The sequence below is a fragment of the Diabrotica undecimpunctata genome, chromosome 4 (genome assembly GCF_040954645.1).
Source record: "Diabrotica undecimpunctata isolate CICGRU chromosome 4, icDiaUnde3, whole genome shotgun sequence".
Taxonomy (NCBI): Eukaryota; Metazoa; Arthropoda; class Insecta; order Coleoptera; family Chrysomelidae; genus Diabrotica; species Diabrotica undecimpunctata.
The window spans coordinates 117,525,195-117,547,171 of NC_092806.1; the positions used below are offsets into that span (position 1 = coordinate 117,525,195).

General features: G+C 32.1%; 1 protein-coding gene across 1 annotated transcript; it reads left to right on the top strand.

Moving 5' to 3' along the window:
• The first annotated feature begins 85 nt into the window (after window positions 1-85).
• LOC140439901 (non-structural maintenance of chromosomes element 3 homolog) lies at window positions 86-20,442 on the top strand. Its single transcript, XM_072530074.1, has 4 exons — window positions 86-570; window positions 2,014-2,209; window positions 9,070-9,281; window positions 20,261-20,442. The coding sequence occupies exons 1-4, from the start codon at window positions 322-324 to the stop codon at window positions 20,381-20,383; spliced, it is 780 nt and encodes a 259-aa protein (XP_072386175.1). The 5' UTR covers window positions 86-321; the 3' UTR covers window positions 20,384-20,442.
• The last annotated feature ends 1,535 nt before the right edge of the window (window positions 20,443-21,977 follow it).

The window sequence follows — 21,977 nt, forward strand, 5'->3', positions numbered from 1 at the left end:
GAAGAATTATTATTTACTGAAAATTTTCAGTTAGATTGAGTTTGCTTTACACATGGCAACAATGTAAAGATACGTTTTTTAACTCTGTGGTTTTAAATATTTATTTTTATCAAAGGCGTTTCCTTCAATGATAAATATATTGTAGAACATTAAATAATTGTAAATGGTTAAGAAAATTAAACTGTGGGAAAGTGTTTATTTTGTTCTGTATTGTAAATATTCTTGAATTGTTTTTAAAGGTAAACAGTGCAAATTTAAAATAAAATCAACCAATGTACTTTTATAAATAATAGTAAATTTATTTATGCGTTATAATTAATCATGGGAAGACCACCAAATTCGTCTAGAAGTAAAGGATCTAAAACATCTTTATCTCAGCAAAGCTCACAAAGAAATGAAATTGGAACAGATGATATTGAAGAACAAGTTAATAATTTGTTAAGGTATTTTATCAATAGAGCAGGAGTACATGTATCTTTCAAAAAAACGGAATTAAGGAAAAACGTACTAGCAAACGTTGGGACACAATTTCAAGAGATTTTTAATAAAGCTTCAAAAATATTGGAAGAAGTAAGTTTATAACTGAGTGGTAGTTTATAAATTTCATATGACATGTTCCTCAAAGTATAGAGTAAATTACTTAAACGGAGTGTTATGTAAGAAATAGTTTTCAAAAATTCAAAACTCTTTTATATTCTTTCAATTGGTGATAAATTTTCTTTGTATAATTTTTCAAGCATAATATATACCTTATATGAGGACTTAATGGAGTCATAAAAACTACAATATTTTTACAATTATATTTATTCGCTTTGAAGACTATGACTATAATAGTCTACACTCTACCTACATAGTAAAATTGTGATTGCTGTAGTTTAGGGCCCTTTTTCAAAAGACAATTCACCAGTTTTAATAGACAGGTTGTTTGGTGTTTGTACCACCCGAACATTAGACTGTTCCAATATTATATGTTTTCTTCTTTTCTACTGTTACTAGTTTCATACTGTTATATGTAAACTTTATATTTAACAATATCTACCAAATTATAGTTAAGATCCCTTTATTTTTTACTCTCTTCATCATTCTTAGTTCATTTTCTAGACTATGTTGCACAGTTTTGGTAACTGAAAATTTTTGAACAATGGAAGTATAGACTGCAAGGCCATGGGACATTTTTAGGAGGTGATTTAACTTGAATCACATGTAAATCAATATTACAATATGTAATAACAACTTAAGAAACTATGCTGCCAATTCTTATTGGTATTCAAATCATGGGGGTTCAAATTAAGGGTTGTGCCCCAGATTTTTCATCCCTGTTCCGGCTGACATGTACAGAGTTACAAAAATAAATAATCTATATACTGATCTGGAACTTTGTGTATGAATGCCGTACTGTGTCAAATTGCTGAAAATGGGGAAAAAGTTTTCTGAAAATAAAAAATATTCCCTGCTCCTGGTACCAATATTTTTCTACAGCAGTAGGTCTAATTTAATTTACTACCTTGGGGTACAACAATTCATTAAAATTATGTTATTACTTCAAAAACAATGGTATTTACTTAAAAAAAATCAATGCAATACCATCATAACTTGAAATTATTTATATTTTTTTCGAATTTATTAATCTGTGGTCAATTAACAGCTTTTCATTTTATCACACCATATACAAATATGAATAATCGATCAAATACCGCAAAACTGGCTAACATGGTGTCCTTAGATCCAACGATATTATCTAAAGATTGTGGCTAAAAAACTTTAATTGAGATTATCTCCAAACTGTTAATTTTGAGTTATGTTAGTATTGTATTCGCAGTGCGATGTGATTAGGCCTATCTTATTTTGCATTTTTATCATCTACTGACTGATAATTTTAACTGTGTTACAAGTAGACCCTTCAGGTTAATGATCTTTCTGTTTATTGCAATATTTTTAATGTAAATTATCACGTGCCACTGTCTTAAATTTATTCTTGTGTTTTAATGTTTTATAAAGCTATTTTTTTTTTAGGTATATGGTTATAAGATATTAGTAGGAGATTCATCACAAAACTCGGCAAAGGAGTACCTGATTACTAATGCTTTACCATATAAACCAGATCCCACTGAATATATACCTCCCAATGGTTATCCTGAAGATGTAAATAAGGTTTTTACTCTATTGGTTTTGTCCCACATATTTATGAGTAATAATTCAGTGAGTGATAGTAAGTATTAAACTTAAGAATCATTATCATCATCAGTCCATTTTAAGTCCCCTCCAGGATATGGCCCTCTCCTGTTTGTATCTACAGTGCAAGGTCTTATGCAGTATGGATCCAATTTTTCGTCATCTTTCGCTGATCATCTTGCCATCTTTTGCCATTGCCATTTAGTCTTCCTCTGCTTCTTTTATCTGATTCCGGTTAACTTACGTGTCCACCTTCCATCTTTCATCCTTGCCTAGTGACCAGCCCATCTCCATTTCAATCTGCAAGCTGTCTCCCTAACATCTGTAACTCTGCTTCTATTTATGCTATTCATCCTCCTTTGTTCTATTCCTAGTTTTGAGACATTGTTTTTTTTTATAACAATTTTTTCGTAGGTCATTACCTTCGGAACACGATCGAAGACTTTCCTCTTCAGATTGATCGGTATGTTTTCGTATTTAAATACGTTTTTAAGAGATCCATGTGCTACCCATCCATGTGCTATTCTTCTTGATACATCACCTGTTTGGTTTTGCTTGCCTATTCTAATTTCGTGTTCAATGTATATGTATTTATGAACAAGTTCTATTTCGTTTTTCTGAATTTATAAGTTGTTACTGTTCACGAGGTTCGTCATGAATTTTGTTTTGGAGATATTTATTTTTAAAGTCATCTCCTTTTTAAAATTATGTCATTAGCATAACTCAGGTAGTACAGTCTTTTTCCGTTGACATGTATTCCTTTATGATCCCAATTAAGGGTTTTAACAGCATAATCTAGGGCAGTTATAAAAAGCTTTGGCGATAGTGTGTCACTCTGTCTAACACCACTTTGAATTTTTATTTCGTTGCTGTTTTTTTTGTAACCTTATTTAATATCAAACTTCAGGTTAGTCATTATGACCTGCACACTGTTGGCAACGATAAACATAAACCAATAAAATATTTTATATCTAATGTAAAACAAAAAGTAGCAGAAACAGTCACAACATCTAGATCTGACTTAAAAAGACCACACACTGGAATATCCACCAAAAAATCTTCAAAAAAGTTTCATGAGTCATCTTTTAACTTGAGGTGTTCATAAATAAAATACTTTCATGTTAATAACAAAAGAACAGTATGTAAACCTAAGAAGTAAAAAACTTGTAAGAGAAGTTGCAACCGTATACAACCTAGATTTTGCGTAAGGGAGGAAATGAGAGAGGGTTTAAGATAATCTACATTTGTATCTTGTGTTAAGTTATTAGCCACAACTGAAGATCTAAAGCATCTAAAATCCATGAAATGGCGAGAACCGGAAATCTCAGTTTTTGGTGTCATTGCTGTGTTACGTTTTAGAAGTTTTTGCCAAAATGACATTGCAGGATGCTATCCTAATGTCTCTAGTATATTTAAAACTATTTGAATGTGCTTCCCTTCCTTGATGAAATGGCTCATCCCGTCTTTATTTCAAGAGTTCATTGCACTTTACCCAATTTTAATGTTGAAATTTTTTTTTGTTTTAATTAACGTGTCTCGACTACGAGGTCATTGACACCATGACAGTATAATTTTTTATTATTTTTATTTATTTATTAACGGGATACCACCCAATTTAATATATACACAAAGTATTACAAGTATTATCTAGTAATACAATAATTATAAAGATATAGTAAATATGTATGAAAAGAATTGGCGATGCAGCTATATAGAAAAAAAAAACAAATATTAAAATTATATAAAGCCCATAGCAAATATAAATCACATAAAATTACAATTTTTTTTTTTTAACACATTCTACAGACATTTTCCGAAGCGCACAGCAACAAATCAAAGTCTATTCTATTTCCATTTAGAATGATTCTACTCAGTGGAAAATGCCTACCAAAGTTAGAGCGATGAAATTTAATTGCAAAATTATGAGATGTTCTAGTAACTCTAGAGGGAACATTAAAGTCAGTTAGAGACAGTAGATCATTGCAATTAATTTTTGAATTCAGTAGTTTATGAAGAAACAAAACATCAGCATACATCCGTCTGGAAGATAGCCTAGGAAGGTTTAATGTATTTCTAATTTCTGAGTAGGAATGGTCGCTTAAAGGTTTGTGTAATTTAAAACTTAAGTACCTAATGAGTTTATTTTGGACTTTTTCAAGCTTGGCTATATGGACTTCATAAGTGGGTGACCAAACGAATGAGCAATTCTCAAGAACAGATCTAACTAGGGAAATGTAAATCAGTCTGATGGAATTAATGTTATGCAAACATCTAGAGGTTCTAATAATGAAGCCTAACATTTTAAATGCCTGGTTATTCACATAATCAAAATGAGCGCAAAAATTTAGTTTGGAATCCTAGATCTCTTACAGTTGAGACAGCCTTCAGTGGTTCTTCAGCTAATTTGTAATTATAAGAGAGGTTGTTAATTCTTCTACAGAAACTAATAGAGTGACATTTTCCAACATTAATGCTCATTTGGTTCCAATTACACCATGCCATAATTTTGTTAATATCAATTTGGAGTTTTTCACAATCTGAGATGTCTTCGATAATTCTATAGATTTTTAAATCATCAGCAAATAGCAAAAATTTAGAGTTAATTTGAGATTTAATGTCGTTAACAAATGTATTAAAAAGGAAAGGCCCTAAGTGGCTTCCTTGTGGAACACCAGATGTTACGGAGATCTCACTAGATTGAAAGTGTTTAATTTTAACAAGTTGTATTCTGCTAGTTAGGTAACTACATAACCAGTTATACAGATTGCCTGTAAATCCAATAGTTTTAAGCTTGTTACACAACAATTTATGATTCACAGTGTCAAATGCTTTGGAGAAATCTGTATAAATAGCATCCACCTGTAGTCTCCTTTCCAAAGCATCAGATATGTATTGCGTGAAAAGTAAAAGATTTGTCAAAGTTGATCTACCTGAAAGAAAACCATGTTGCTCTTCAATTAGTACATTGCCTAAAGGTGTTTTAATAGTGTCACATATTATACTCTCTAGTATTTTAGGAATAGAAGAAAGAATGCTTATTGGTCTGTAGTTAGCTATGTTACTCCTGTCACCTGATTTATGAATAGGAACAATAAAACTAGATTTCCACAAACTTGGACAAATACCTGAATCAACTGAATGAGAAAACAGAAAATATAAGGGATGGGTTAAAGTACATCTACATTTTTTTAATAGTATGGGTGGAATTCCATCTGGCCCAGAGCCCTTATAAATGTCTAAATTGGCTAATTTTTCAAATATGATTTCAATAGATACATTACAAGAATTTAGACTCACTGTTTTCTCATACTCTAAGATGGGCTGTATTAAATCATCATTTGCTCTGTAAATATTTTGAAAGCATTGCGCAAAGCTATTAACGATATCCGCACCATTATTAAGCATTGTGTTTCCAAAAAACATTGTGTTTGGTAGACCATTATTTTTGCGTTTGCTGTTATCAAAATTCCAAAAGTGCTTTACGTTTGAACTAATTCTAGATTCAGTTTCACTTATATAAATTTCATGACATGACCTGCTTAGTTCTTTGCATTTGGTTCTCAAGGAAGAGAAAAGTAGATAATCGTCCCAAGAATTTGTTTGTTTATATATCTTATGAGCAATTTTTTTCCTAAATATTAATGATTTTAGGTCATTAGTCATCCAACGAGGAAATTTGGGATTTTTTAATCTTGTACGTGGTATTGGACAATTGACACCAAACTGCAATATGGAGTAGAACAGTTCCGTGGCTTCGTTAATATCTCTGCAAATACCTAAAACGTTCTCCCAGGAGATACTAGCAAGATACATATTAAGAGCAACATAGTCTCCTCTCCTAAAATTGAAGGCAAAACTATTATATTGAAGCTCGGGCATATTATCTTTTATAGCTAAAGAAATTGATAACGCAGGATGATAACGATCACAAGGCAATAAATAATCGTTAGCAATTTCAACTGTTACATTTTCATTATCATTTGCAAAAACTAGGTCAAGTAAAACTCCGTTGCAATTTGTGATTTGATTTGGCTGTTTGGCAGATTGTAGTCTCCTGTTAGAATGAACTTGTGTTCAGGAAAATTGTTACAGACAGATTCTATACTAATACAATGATTCTCATAGCATATTAAGGCTGAATTAGGCGGAAGATAAACTGTACCAAGTATATAGCATTGATTCAGAGTGCAAACTTTGATAAACAGTTCCTCCAAGTGAACATGTGGTAATAGAATAGACCTCGATGAGTAACATTTTTTAACTGCAATAAGGACACCCCCTCCAATTACTTTAACACTAGTTAATGGAGAGCGGTCCTTTCGATATATATAAAAATCTAAGAGTCCCAATTCGTCACTACTGATACCATCACACAACCACGACTCAGTAAATATAAGCACATCATAGTCAGTTGTAGCAGCACTTTCTTCAAGAGCACCAAGCTTAGTTCTAATTCCTCTAATATTCTGATAATATACTATTAGTTCATTAGACACAATGTGGGAGGTACCCCTGGAATTCAGTTTTTTTTCTGGATTACTATTTTTGGTACGCCACGAATGTACCTAATGGTAAGATTTTCTTCACCTTTTGAAACCCTATCTGCCAAATTAGTACGAAGTTCACTAAGGTATTTTCTCTGTAGATAGGTGGAATCGGAGCTAATCTTAATATTGGATGCAGCAAGTTTATTTTTATTTTTTAAAATTGATAGTGCTACATTCTTATTTTCAAGGACTACTTAAAGTGGACGTGAAATATTATTCTTGATATTACCAAGTCTAATGACTTTTTTAACTTGAATATTGGGATTGGTCACGCTTAATTGTTTAACTTTCTTCATATCTTCTTCAATTCTTGCTGGTGCTGTGCTAGAGTTGGTTTCATGGAGGTTATAAATAATAATATTATTTTCACGGAATTTACGTTCCTCCACTTCCTGGATGATGGTGTCAAGATCTGTGGCTTTGTTATCTCTAGGCAGTTCTAGTGAGCTAATTTTATCAATAAGTTGTTCCACCTTTTGTTCAAGAGAACTGATTTGCTTCTTCATCATAGGAATCATTTTAATACCCTCCTCACAGGATTCGCAAAAAAGTTTAAGGACTCTTCTACCCTTCAACTCCAACACCCTGATTTCTGATGCTGTCAGATTGGCACATTGATGATGAATATTCTGATTGCAACCATCACAAACCCAATATTCACCACCCTTGACATCCAACAAACATTTTGTGCATGACATATTTAAAAAATTTTAAAAATTTTTAGATCAAGTACTGGCCTATCTTCTAAATATATTATTTGTAGAAGTACTGATAACTTTTTATGAAGAGTACTTAAGTTTTTGTTGAACTCAATTAGGAGAATATGTGCTTCTAATTGCAAATAAATGCAATTTCTGGAACATTCACTAATAAATATGAAAAATAACTTACAGATAAATAGGGTCTGAATTTTTACGGGTTTTTTGATACCAAAAAACACATTAATCACTAATAAATATCACTTAAATTGTACATCATTAACAGAGCAGAAAAATATGTGCTTACGCCAGTAAATATTAATATATAAATTAATATATAGTAAAAATTAATATAAATTTATCAAGAATTTAAGAAAATACAGAACAAGAAATGCTCATTGCTTATTCTTTAGTTTCACCACCTGTTTTATAATGGTGATTTATAATTTTATAATACAATATAAAGTATATACAATTTTACATTTGACAATATACAGTAGGTACTTATTTTTTACAAATTTAACCGTTACACATAATTACTAAACTTTAGAGTTTACTAAGCACTTCAATGTCTTTTAAATATTTAAACAGGTTTACAAATTTCTGAGTTTCACTTAACATTTCTTTAATATTATCTCCCAACTGGTGTTTTCTTTTAGCAGAAAGGTGCGGACATTCTATAAAAAAATGTCTGACTGTTAAGAGACTGCTGCAATGGCCGCATGAAGGTGGATCGCTAGATGCCATTAGAAAGCCATGTGTAAGACGAGTGTGTACAAGTCTTAATCTTCTTAGAATATCCTTGTGTCTTCTGGGCATAGGTGGTAGCTCTAAGGAAGGTGTAACTGGTTGTATATCGTGTAAGTGACTCTGAGTTGTGTTCCAATTAGCTTGCCATTTGTCATATATACGCTATTTAAACATTTTCTTAATATCATTATGCAACTGGATATTTGATATAGGTATATCCAAAGTAGAAGCTTCTTTTGCGGCTACATCTGCAGCCTCATTTCCTACAACTCCTACATGTGAAGGTAGCCAGACAATAGTGACAATTACTCCATTATCCGTAAATTTATTATATATGTCATGTATTAAATTTACCAGAGGATGATCTGAGAACATGTTTTTGATTACTTGTATTGATGATAAGGAGTCTGTGTAAATCGCTACATTGCGGTCAGTTGGTTCCAACATATGAAAAGCCTCGACGATACCGTATAGTTCTGCAGTGTATACACTACAAACGGCAGAAAGTTTGATTAGTTTTGTAGTGCTGAAAGAGGAAACAACAGCACTACCCACCCCCACATCATTTTTAGAGGCATCTGTATAAAGAACTTTACGAAACTGATTTCGATTAAGTATGTCTAGGAACAATTGTTTAATTATAGCTTTAGGAGTATCGTGTTTATTGAAAGAGCAAAGGGAAGTGTTGACATTCGGAAGTTGCTTATGCCACGGAGGATGTGTAGAGATATGAAAGGGTGAAGTTGCAGAAAGATCAAAACCGTCGAGAATAGAATTTAGTATGCAAGAGAGGGGTTGTGCAGCTCTAGTGGTCTGAGAGTATTATTAAATTGAAATACAAAATCAACTGATAGTTGATCTAAACTATATATTTCAAATTTAATGAAAATGTTCTTTTTCAGATTCTCTTTATTCCTTCTTAGAGACATTTGGGATAGACATACAAAGGCGACATGAAATTTTTGGAAACATTAAGGATTGTTTAAATTTATTAAAAAATAAAAAATATATAAACATGGAAACGGAGCAGTTATCCAAAAAGGTCACATTTTCTTGGGGCAGCAGAGCTGAAAAAGAAATATCCAAACTGGAAGTATTAAAGTTTGTCTGTAAGGTAAGATAAGGGAAGACATAATAAATTGTAGCAAACATTAATTGCTTTATATTAACCGTATTGAGCGTTCAAATAGACGAAATTATAAAACTTTTAAATAAATATGTTTTTAGGCCATAAGTTCGGGACTGAAAAAAAATTAAAACGGGATGTGGCACTCCAGAAGTGATCGAAGAGAAAACGCATAGCTTTTTAAATTTATTTTGTTTTATTAATTTTATTTTAATTTTTATTTTATTTTAATTTAATTTATTTTAATTTAATTGATTTTATTTTATTTTATTTTAAATTATTTTGATTTTATTTTATTTTATTAAGAAACGCCGAGCGGACTGCATTTTTTGTTTTTATTTTGCTGCGCGATCTACCACACCGATCATAATGTATTCAGTCCGTAGCCCGCGATAACAAAGCTATGCTTCCTATTACATGTCCTGAGTTTGGCTCTGCCTATATATTATTTTGTGGCAGGTGGAAATCTTCTAAAAACCATACCTGATTATATCCCTGTAGGGGATGACCTGGCGTGTGTTGGATTCAATGCAGAAGGATATCTCCGAGCACATTTGCCTCACTTGGGAATCCTGCCCCCGAATATCTGTGGTGCACTGCCTACTACCTAAAACCACTTGCCTCTTCCGACGGGGCATATGGACACGTGATATTATCGGATGTAACTTCCGTCCGACGCATCCTCGTCGTAGCCCAGACTGATACAAACTTCAAAAATGTTTTAAACAGGAAATTTAACTGAGATAATTTTAAACAGAATTGTTTATTAGCACTTTTTCTGTAGAATGAACTATTCTCTCAGAAATAGCGCTTGAAGCGACCGGCGATTTTGAATATTATTTCAATTTGGCGCCCGTGAAATTAAGTTTATTGAATAAGATTTGTATCAATTCTTCTGATCAAAAGATGTCGAATTTTTACAGTGTTTTATCTACAAAAATCAAAATATGTTTTATAGGTGAAGAGTGCAGCATTAGTACGCAATTTTTGTATTTTGCCACGTCAGTTTCTATAAAGCTATTAAATAAATAAAAGTTGCGCGATTTTTGCTATTTTTACGATTCTCATGAGATCAATAAAATTTGTCACTTCCATTGACCGGTCACTATGGAATTTCCATTTTTAGAGCTGAATCTTTAAAACCTATAGTATCAAATTTCGAATTTCAGTTTTAGCAACAAATATGAGGCATTTGAAATATGCCTAAAAACGCTGCCTTTACACTTTTACATTACAATCTAAAACATTTAACACGTTCAAGTCCGACAAAGCGACTGTCGCGTTCAGTAAATATAGCCTCAGAGGCCACCAACGCGAGTCGCGCGGTCTTTGACTATATGCGACACATATACTATAATATATGACAATATATGAACGTTATCTCAACGGATTTTTCACGAATTACAACAAATATCTGCTGGCCGCTTCGAAACACTGGCATATACTGGAGTTTGTGTTTGGTATTCGAATTCTGATGTTAAACTTTATTCTGAGTATATGACAATGTATGAATGTTATCTAGGCGGATTTTTCAAAAATAATAACAAATATCTTCTGTCCCATTGATAAATTGGATAATAAAATATGAAACCCTCAATTTCATTGCTTACTTTTTAAATATTCAAGCTAGACATGCTCGAAAACGACAAATTTGCTGTAATAAAAGGTTGTAAAGTAATAAAATTAAAAGCATCAGTAAGCTTTGAAAGAATCACCAGATGTATTTAGATTATATTGCATTTCCAATAATTTGTTGTATTATCATAATCTAATCCCGTCGGTTTATTTTGCTATGCATTCAGTAATATTTTCTACGCCTTCCGTGTTAGATGTTTTTGGTTTTACTGTTAGTCATTGCACGTGTTTTGCTAAATACTTCAATTTTAAATTATTTGTAAAATGAGTGATGAATGTTGCCAACCTTCGACTTCTAAACGAGGTAGGTGGGAAACTTCTCAGCCAATCTCAGATGATGAATTATTACACATATTAGAAGATTCACATGACACTAGTGACGCAAGTGATGAAGATTTATATTGTGATCAAGATGATCGGACAGACGATCCTAATTTACAAGAAGAATCTGAAGATGATGATGGTGATGATGAGTCTCAAAATATTATTGAATGGTCTTCAGAGGTTCAACATCCTACAGTGCTACCATTTACAGCAATACCAGGATTGAAAATTAATGTGGGTGGCAGCAATCCTATTGATTACTTCAATTTATTGGCATGTGAATTATTCTATGACCTGATTATTCAAAATAGCAATTTATATGCCGTTGATATTCTTTCTCTAAGTAAATCTGAGAAAAGTAGAATTGCAGCTTGGAAGGATATAACTGTAGAAGAATTTAAAATTTTTCTTGGTTTGTTGTTTCACATGGGAACCATAAAAATTAATCGTATGAATGATTATTGGAAGAAAAATCATTTATTTGGTATTCCAGTGTTTGGACAATACATGAGCCGAAATCGTTTTATGTTAATTTTGCGTGCCTTACATTTTAACAATAATAGTGACAATAACCAGTCCAGACTTGCCAAGATATCTCCATTATTAGATTTTTTTAATAATAAAATGGAGAATCTTTATTATCCAGAAAGAAAATTAGCCCTGGATGAATCTATGATTTTATGGAGAGGAAGACTTAGTTTTCGTCAATTTCTCAAGGGCAAACGACACAAATAGGGTGTCAAACTGTATACTTTGGTAGAATGTACCGGGATGATTCAACGCATATTAGTTTATAGTGGAGCTAGTGACCCTGTAGTTGGAGGACGTAATCATACGGAAAAAGTAGTGCTAAATTTGATGGATTCGAAACTAAATGTTGGTCACTCCTTATATATGGATAATGTTTATAATAGTGTTCAATTGTGTAAAAAACTACTTTAGGTTAAAACTTATCTTATAGGAACATTGAGAACAGGAAGAGCGGAAAATCCACACAAAGTTGTTTCTCAAAAATTAAAACAAAATGAACTGGTGAGTGCTTACAATAATAAAGGGATATGTGTGTGTAAATGGAAAGATCAGCGAGATATTTTAATGATCTCTTCCGAATTTGGTCCTGAAATGGTTCCAACAATATCTAGGAAAGGAATTGATAAAGAAAAACCCCGTTTAGTCGCTGAATATAACAAAAATAAAGGTGGTATTGACTTAGGCGACCAGATGTTAAATTATTATAGTTGCGAACACAAAACTATGAGGTGGTACAAAAAAAATAGGCATACATATTTTTCAAATTATGCTAATCAACGCATACTATTTCTATAATATTTCTAATACAAAAATGTCATTGTATGACTTTCGATTGTCGGTGATTGATAGTCTTTTGGGACCAAACCCAAAAAGCCCTCAAGTCAAGAAAAATTTGACGTTTCATTTGCCATCCCATTGCCCTAAATCAGCTAATGGTATTACAAAACGACGACGGTGTAAATATTGCTGGAAAACTAAAAAAGAAAGAAAGGACTCATTGTTTCATTGTGCGGAGTGCCCTGAACATCCGGGATTGTGCTTAGAAAATTATTTTAGACGTTTTCATGAAGAAATTGAAAATTAGATAATTAATTTGTTTTCTTGATGTTGTTGCCATTTAATAATTACTTATGTTAGTTATCTAGGTTCATAATTATATCTTTTCTCAATCAGATTATTATTTTTTTTTAAGTTCAACCGACACATTTTCTGCCCTGTGGCCACCAACGCGACTCACGCGGTGAGTTTTCTTTTGTGACCAAATTAATTTTTTTTGTACCCATATTTATTATAAATGACTTTTTAAAGTGTACCTTAAAAATTAATTAGTTTACACAAATACATCTCAATGGCCCACTGTTTTCCCTTAAAAAAGAGACGGAGCTGAACGTGTTAAAACTCTTTCTTTTCGATTGCACAAGTAGGTTTTTCAAAACTACACAACTTCAGCTACAAATTTCACCGAATGCTTTCTTCGTGGAAGTATTTCCCATGCCGTGAGATCATTTGTAATGTAAAAGTTTAAATTCAGCGTTTTTTAGGCATATTTCAAATGCCCCATATTTGTTGCCAAAACTCAAAATCGAAATTTTATGTTAAAAAAATGGGGAAGGGTAAAAAATGCATGTACAGATAAAAACCCCAATAAAAAAGTTGCATAATATCAGCAAATAGAATAAAAATATTTGTAAAAAGTTAAAACAACGGAATATGTTCCTGTACCCCCAAATATCTGATCTCGATCTGTCTAGTGTTTCCTTTTTCTTTATAAATTTTGTAATAAATGCTACGGCTGGATTAAGCGTTTGTTACTCGCTTGTGACACTGGTCAGAATATGGATTTATATGCTCCAGCAAGATTAAAATTTGTTTTAAAGATGTACATAAGGAAAACATGCATTCTTAATGAATACGTTGCTTAGTTTTCGACTCATATTTTCCCAAACACAATAACTCAGGCGAAGTTCCAGAACCTGGAAATATTTTTTTAAAAATTGCTTTCACTTTTTTCAATAATATAAAAAATCATTGTTTCATTCACGCATTTCAAATTCCATCCTGTATAAGGTTTTAATATACCTCTTTCTTAGACGTATATTCTAACGAAAGTTTGTTATAAACATTCGAATCTCATCTAAAAACTTCGGCGAAGTGTTTAAGTTTTCTTGGAATAGAATAAACATCTAATATTTATTTTACTCAGCGGAAATTGCATTTTAATAATTCGATTTTAATTAAGACCGGTGTGAGAATCGACGTATATAGTGCGCCGATCAAAGTATTCCAGTCTCGGGGGGAACACTCTTTGGGAGTATCCGTGGGGAATTTTTACTGCTGAGATTGCGTTGTGATGTGTGAATTAGATCGCAGATACAAAATTTTTGAATTCATACCCGAAAATGACATCTTAAGGGATCAGATCAGCTGTCTACTGGTCTAGTGGTACTCGCTTTTCGCCTATATGGGCGATGTTTGGGGATCTTTATAGCTTTGGAAGTAGCAGACAATAAAATAGTATGAGGTAAAGTGAAATATTTAGCAAATCAACAAGATAAAACAGTTTAAGTTAGTGCAGTTTTCTAATAAATTTTTTACCAATCATCAAACTTTCAAGAGTTAAAAATTAAATTTTTAAAATAATAAACTTCATGCAAGAAAGGGCCGGTCTTTTCATCTCCAGATAATACTGTCCTATCTGACAGATAGATATCTGCAGGATAGACATTTATTCATAGAATAAAATTTACCCGTCTTTTAACATCAAATTTTGTTACTTATCTGTAAGATAAATGTAAAATTTATTTCGGAACACACCAATATTTAATTAATTGTCAAAGAAATCACACTAATGTTTTAATATCTCTTTTGATTATACAATTTGTGGTGGTAGGAATAAATTAAATTACGTAAAGAAAAATTTAATACCGAATAAAAAAATCATACATGTATATTAATGATTCTTCTGAGGTTTCTCCATAACACTAAAATATTATATAAGGTTAGCTCAAACATCTTTAACTTTAGAAAGTTCAATAATGTCTTCATTAAACAATTCATATTTAAAATTGTCTTCATTTTGATCTCTCGCTAGGTTATAGAATTTTGCTGTAGATTACAATGGTTGAACCTTCAACTTCACAGCCACTTCCATTGGATAAAATAGTACCTAAACCTTCTCTTCCATATATAAAATGTTCTGTTACTATCTGGTTTTAATATGGAATTCATTGTCAGTATAGTAAAAGTGGAATTTATAGTTACGATCTTATTCGATAGTCATCTGTGAATAGTAATAACATGTGTTATTGTGAATAGTAATAGTAATGGAATTCATTATAGAAATTTTCTTCATGGATTGTTTAGTGGAATCCTTAAAAATGGCTTTATAGTTTCAACGGCTTTTGACGAAATTTAACGTATTTTGATAAAGTGAGTTATTTCAGCAATAAACAATTTTTGCCATATATTTACGAAGAAAATGCATAAATAAAACATAAAACTGAAAGATTTATTCCCCTTTAAATGAGAATTCCGAAAACAATAAAGCTTACTGACCCACTTTTGAGTATCCATTGATACCTGTTTTTTAACGAATTTGCAAAGCGGATCAGATACGAAGAACATTTTATGACTATGTGTAAGCTTGTAAAAACGAAACTTTTCGACTGATTTTAACAGAACGAATAAAGAATTCTTGATGGCATGTTAAGACTTTAACACATACATACTGAATAGTACATACTAATAGTACATACTGAAAGATAATTACTGTTTAAATGGGAATAAGCCACAATTAAAGGTTAAAATACGTTTATTGACATTTCAATTTCCACTTCGGAAATCGTTCTCAAAATACAAATATTAGTAAATTAAACAAATTTTGTTTTTTGTTACTTAGTGAAAAATTCTTCTAATAATTTAATTGTATCTGACTCATCTATATTGACAATTCAGACATACCTTATACATTTTAAAGTAGACGACTTTAAAATGATATTGCCAATATTGTTGAGTTGCGTTCCTGGGACGACTTTACTTATAAGATAGTTCATTCAATTACATGAAATCAACTTTAACTTGAGAATATCCGTCAGAAAAGATCATAACATGTAATTCGTCTTTAAAAAGACAAATACATACCATGATGACAGTAAAATTCTCCTGTTAGTGATTCCATAGTAAATTATGAGGGAAAAACCAGGAAAAAACCTCATAATACTATCCCGACATGGTAAGTATTTGATCGTACATTTAGTTTACCTTCAATAAACACCAAATTCCGATTTTATATGTTTGTTATTTAAAAAACATAAATGATGTATTCTCTATATGTTACTGACTTACCAATACTGGTATTTTCCTTTTAATAACTTCCTCTTTCAATATGGGTAACCAGATGCTACTACATTCTGCCGAGGAATTCGCGACACAATTGGTCTCATTTAGGATAATTAGAGCCGCTTCTTTGATTTTTCTCTTTTTACCATCCGTTTCTTTTAGGACTATATTTGAATCATTCCATTGAACCCTATGTTCATTATCCCTAATAATAATAATAATGAACATAGGGTTCAATGGAATGATTCAAATATAGTCCTAAAAGAAACGGATGGTAAAAAGAGAAAAATCAAAGAAGCGGCTCTAATTATGCTAAATGAGACCAATTGTGTCGCGAATTCCTCGGCAGAATGTAGTAGGATCTGGTTACCCATATTGAAAGAGGAAGTTATTAAAAGGAAAATACCAGTATTGGTAAGTCAGTAACATATAGACAATACATCATTTATGTTTTTTAAATAACAAACATATAAAATCGGAATTTGGTGTTTATTGAAGGTAAACTAAATGCACGATCAAATACTTACCATGTCGGGATAGTATTATGAGGTTTTTTCCTGGTTTTTCCCTCATAATTTACTATGGAATCACTAACAGGAGAATTTTACTGTCATCATGTCATGTATTTGTCTTTTTAAAGACGAATTACATGTTATGATCTTTTCTGACGGATATTCTCAAGTTAAAGTTGATTTCATGTAATCGAATGAACTATCTTATAAGTAAAGTCGTCCCAGGAACGCAACTCAACAATATTGGCAATATCATTTTAAAGTCGTCTACTTTAAAATGTATAAGGTATGTCTGAATTGTCAATATAGATGAGTCAGATAAAATTAAATTATTAGAAGAATTTTTCACTAAGTAACAAAAAACAAAATTTGTTTAATTTACTAATATTTGTATTTTGAGAACGATTTCCGAAGTGGAAATTGAAACGTCAATAAACTTACTTTAACCTTTAATTGTGGCTTATTCTCATTTAAATAGTAATTAATTTAAAATGCCACAAGAAAATAGCTTCAGAACAATATACTGAAAGATGCTTCGAAGTATTCAACAGAATATCAGTCGAAATCGACACAACTGCATCTCGATGTGTACAGAAAACTAAATCCAACTAATTATTATTACGGTTAGGTAGACAATTAACCTGCAACATATTTAAAAATTGAGTTAATATTGTGCCAAAAGTGAAAAGGACCGGTACGTGGAATATTCATAGCATGTACCAATCAGCTAGGGCAGTAAATATTATTCAAGAAATGACACTCTTAAACATAGATATTCTAGGATGCATTGAATTTCTGGAGTAACAATTACATGTAGATAAACACTATATCTATTATTCGGGAGATGGCACAACACGAAACAGCGATAATAGTAACAAGGAAAATAGCTAAAGCAGTGATAAGATTTACGCCCATTTCAGACAGAGTTGCGTTGCAATTATTCAGGTCTATGCACCCAACCTATTAAAGAAGAAATAGAAAATGTCTAGATAACTCTCTAAAACTGACACAAAAAAACAAACTATTATCATAGGCGATTTTAACCCTAAAATAGGGCAAGGTACAGTCAAAAATGTAGGAACATATTGACACAAGAACCGAAAGAGGAGCAAGGGTGATCTAATTCTGTCAAGAGACGGATATGGGTGTAACGAATACATTTTTCAAATTATATTCAAGAAGGCTTTATGCATGGAAAGCTTCCGGGGATACCCTAGGAGAATGATAAGAGACTATACTGATTTTATTAACATAAACAAAAAGTTACGTTTTATCACCTCGGCAAAAACATATCCAGGTGCAGATGTCTTTATTCAGACCCAAAATAGATATGAAATTACTGAAAGAAAACATTATCCAGGATAAAGTAAAAACAGAGCTTAATAAGAATTTTGCGAAATAATTGAAAACCCCACTAGCGACATATAAGAAGAGTGGAACGAAATAAAGACACCTATTAAGTAAAACATCTACCGTAAGCAAGAATGGATAACAGATGAAATATTGCAGATGATGGATGAGCGAAGGAAATTAAAAGGTAAAAGTCAATTAATACAATAAGTTGCATAAGAATATACTACGGAAAATAAAAGAGCAAAAGAATCAGGACTGACGAAGAAATGTACGCAAATTGGAACACTAAAACGCAAACGTGACGACTTCCATATGAACAAAAAGATTAAAGAGGTACAGAACGCCAGAAAACAACGCAATACTCGTATAGTTATAGACATCGAAGGCCAGATTTTGATTACAATTGAAGACAAATTAAGAAGATGGAAAGAATGCATGCAAGAATTATTCGAAGATACAACAAGAGGACCGACTGGAAGGTTAAAGATGGCAGGAGCTGATGAAGTGCATGGTGAAATTTTAAAGCTATTAGAGGGACACCAAATCACAGCTCTTACTGAGCTATTCAACAACATATATGAGACTGATAAGTTACCAAAAGACTGGCTACTATAAATATTCATCCCACTTCCCAAAAAAGCCAAGGCCAGGAAATGTGAAGAATACATATTAATTAGTTTAATGAGAAATGTTCTGAAAGTAGTCCTTACTATCATTCACTAAAGCATTCACAAAGTTCAGAGCAGGACTTAGAATAATGGAAGCACTTTTCAGTTTGTATGTTCTAGTATTGGGAGACATGGATGTCAACTGCGGTGTGGTTGCATGTTTTATCGATTTCGAGGAAACATTTGACAAAGTACCACATGTGAAACTAATCGATATCCTAAAAACATTAGGAATTACCAACTTATAAACAATATTAGATATGCAAACGCCGCCGTATCCCTTGCAAGGACATCATATAGAGTGCAAGGACTCAAGGACAAATTGTAAGAAGAAAAACATGATGATCATTTGAAAGAACAGCAATATAAACGCCCAAGTTACAATAAACGATACACCGTTAGAAAGTCGAGAAAATATGCTACCTTCTTTTTCTTGTAGTGCTTATCCGTTTCAGATGTTGGCGACCATTATGGTAATCTGTATTTTGCAAACTGCTGCTCTGAAAAGATTTGTGGTTGTTGTGTTGAACCACGTACGTAGATTTTACAGCCAGGAAATCTTTACCACCTGGGTTGCAATGTTAAGGATACTTAAGATCATAGCTACGAAATAAAAACTAATAATGAAAAACCTCTTAATTATGAAGATTCTATGTAACCTATATTTAAGTATCAAAATACGCATAAAACGTCATAAATGTTACGTTTAAAAAATATATTTTTTTCTATAGGGTAAACGTCTAATTTTACTGGCCTAAAAAAATTAAAACATGAGTCGCTTTCTACAATTGTGATATTTTATTGTATCATCCTCCTCTACAGAATACTAGGCTGGAGTATCGCAGAAGAAGTCATAAAATGGTTCGGTGCATTCGAAATATGGTGCTACCGACGTATGTTAAGGATCTCATATGTACACTATATAACTATGTAACTATTCTCGAGAGACTAAGAAAAAGACAGAAATTGCTAACACCTTAAAAACAGAAAAATAGCTTACTTCGGCAACAATATGCGTAATAATAAATACCGGTTTCTACAGTTAATTCTAAAAGGCAAGAGAGGATCTGGACGCATACGTATATCCTGGCTGGCCAATCTTAGGAAATTGACTGGTCTAACGTCTACTGATCTATTTCGAGCTGCAGTGAATCGGATAAGATGTTAATGCGGTCGGCAATATCATAAGAAGATAGCCATCTTTGGTAGACGAAGATGTTTGCAGACTTAAGAGGTGGGTACTTAACTATCACACCTTTATTGAGATTTTACAATAACGGCGCAGGCAAGTTCTAGTCACCATAAATACAGAATTCACAATTTCTAGAACTTTCAGCCAGTTCCAAAACAGAGTGTTTCCCAATAAAAAAAATGGAGTACATATTTTCTCTTTTTTCAGTACATACTACTACATACTACTACATATTTTCTACAATATTTTTACAATTCAGCCATACTGAAGATCGTATACTGAAGATTGCATAACTATTATGTAAAGTCAGAAAAAAATTATCGCATTTTTGTTTAAACCATTATTTTATAGTTTAAATTTTTTATACCAAACTTTATATACAAGCGTATAATATATTAATAAATTGTGTTTTAGATGTACAAAACAACTACACCGACTGCATGGACCAAACAGTACCAATCTGTTCAAGAACAAATCCAAGCAAATGAAACTAATAATGTTGCTGATGATGGACTTACACAAAACACACAAAGTTGATATATATTTATTTTACTTATCTCTTACTGGTTTTTTCTTAATAAAAATATTTTTATGAACTAACAGTTTCTATATAACATCATTTCACAAGCTTGTCTTCCAAAGTCAGTGCAAGAATGTTCTTAAAACTTAAAAGTATTCTGATGTGAAACTAGACATATTGAAGAAAGCACGAAAGTCTAGAACTTTCGTCCAAATATATGACATGGAAAAATCCAAATATATGGATTGGAACACCAATGTAAATTTAATAGTGCTGCAACATTAGTGTTATGTTCTATCTTAATGGAGCGTGTATAAATTGTACTAATGTAAAAATATTTTAAATGCGGATTATTTAACGTAGTGGAAAATACCTGCAGGACCAATGACAGCAGAATGAAGTTTTGAAAATGGAATTTCTAGAAATCATTATAGGTTGCACAAGACTCTAGTTTACGTCATGAGGATGTAAGAAATGAACTCAGTATTGAAAATATAAAAGAAAATTTAAAAAGCTGTATAGAAAAAAGGAGTCCATTACTGGAAAGAAACCCAGATGTTTTTTGTTACTAGGCTCCCATAGATATCTCGAATGTCGGGCAATATTAAATTGAATCGAATTGCATTAGACAAAACACTGGAAGACACCAAAAAAGAGGAAGTTAATATTATTTTAGGCGAATTTAATGTCAAGGTAGGGAAAGGAATAGAGACGAAGTAGGCGAATATGGACTGGGAACACGTAAGAAGAGAGGCTAGTTCAGTTCAACGACGTCAACCACTTTTTGCCCATACCATGTGGAATTGTTACTATGGAATACGGGATGGATTTCCTAAAGCAAATAATTTTATCGCGGATTCCAAATACAAATAAGTGCTGACCATCCAAGCATTTGAAAATTTATATCCACCCTAAAACGAGAACAAAGTTTAAATGAACTAAAAATTTAACAGTACATAAAAGGCGAACAACCTAAGTGGGTCATAGAAGATATAGAGATAGTGCTGATAGGTTATTGCGTTTAAAAAACAATTATGAACCACAAATTATTATCTGTGATTATACAGGGTGGCGCACCGAAAACGAAACAGATGCATTTACTGGCAGATGATTCCTTTTAAAAAAAAACGCTTGGACCCGTCGATTTTGTTATCGAGGGGGAAACAAAATTGGCATAAAATCACATTAACATTTGCAGCCCCCTAAGCGGAGGTGGCACCATCCCTAAAATCTTAAATGGAAAGGGGGGTCGAATGATCCATCATTTAAAAGGTCTTTCAACTCCCTTTACAATGATGTAAAATTCATGTACTTCAATTCAGTAGTTTTGGAGATTTATTGATTTAAAGTTTAAATACATCATCGTAAGAGGAGATCAATACATAGCAGCAAACTTGTTAAAAAATAAAGAATGAACTGACCTGTCAGCCGAGTAAATGTTGAAAATGACCACCATTACTTTTCATGCAATAATAAAGATTTTGCTGAAAACGTTGCCGGACATTTTGCAATATTTGAGGAGTAATTTGATGGCACTCATTCACAATTCTTTGTCGTAAATCTTCTAAGGATGTTGGCTGAGTAGCATAGATTTTGCTTTTTAAGTAACCC

Bases quoted from the DNA above. Each gene is read 5' to 3' on its own strand.
- LOC140439901 (XM_072530074.1), top strand. From the start codon at position 322: ATGGGAAGACCACCAAATTCGTCTAGAAGTAAAGGATCTAAAACATCT. The intron at 571-2,013 runs GTAAGTTTATAA...TTTTTTTTTTAG, and splicing joins CTTCAAAAATATTGGAAGAA to GTATATGGTTATAAGATATT. The intron at 9,282-20,260 runs GTAAGATAAGGG...ATTGTGTTTTAG, and splicing joins TATTAAAGTTTGTCTGTAAG to ATGTACAAAACAACTACACC.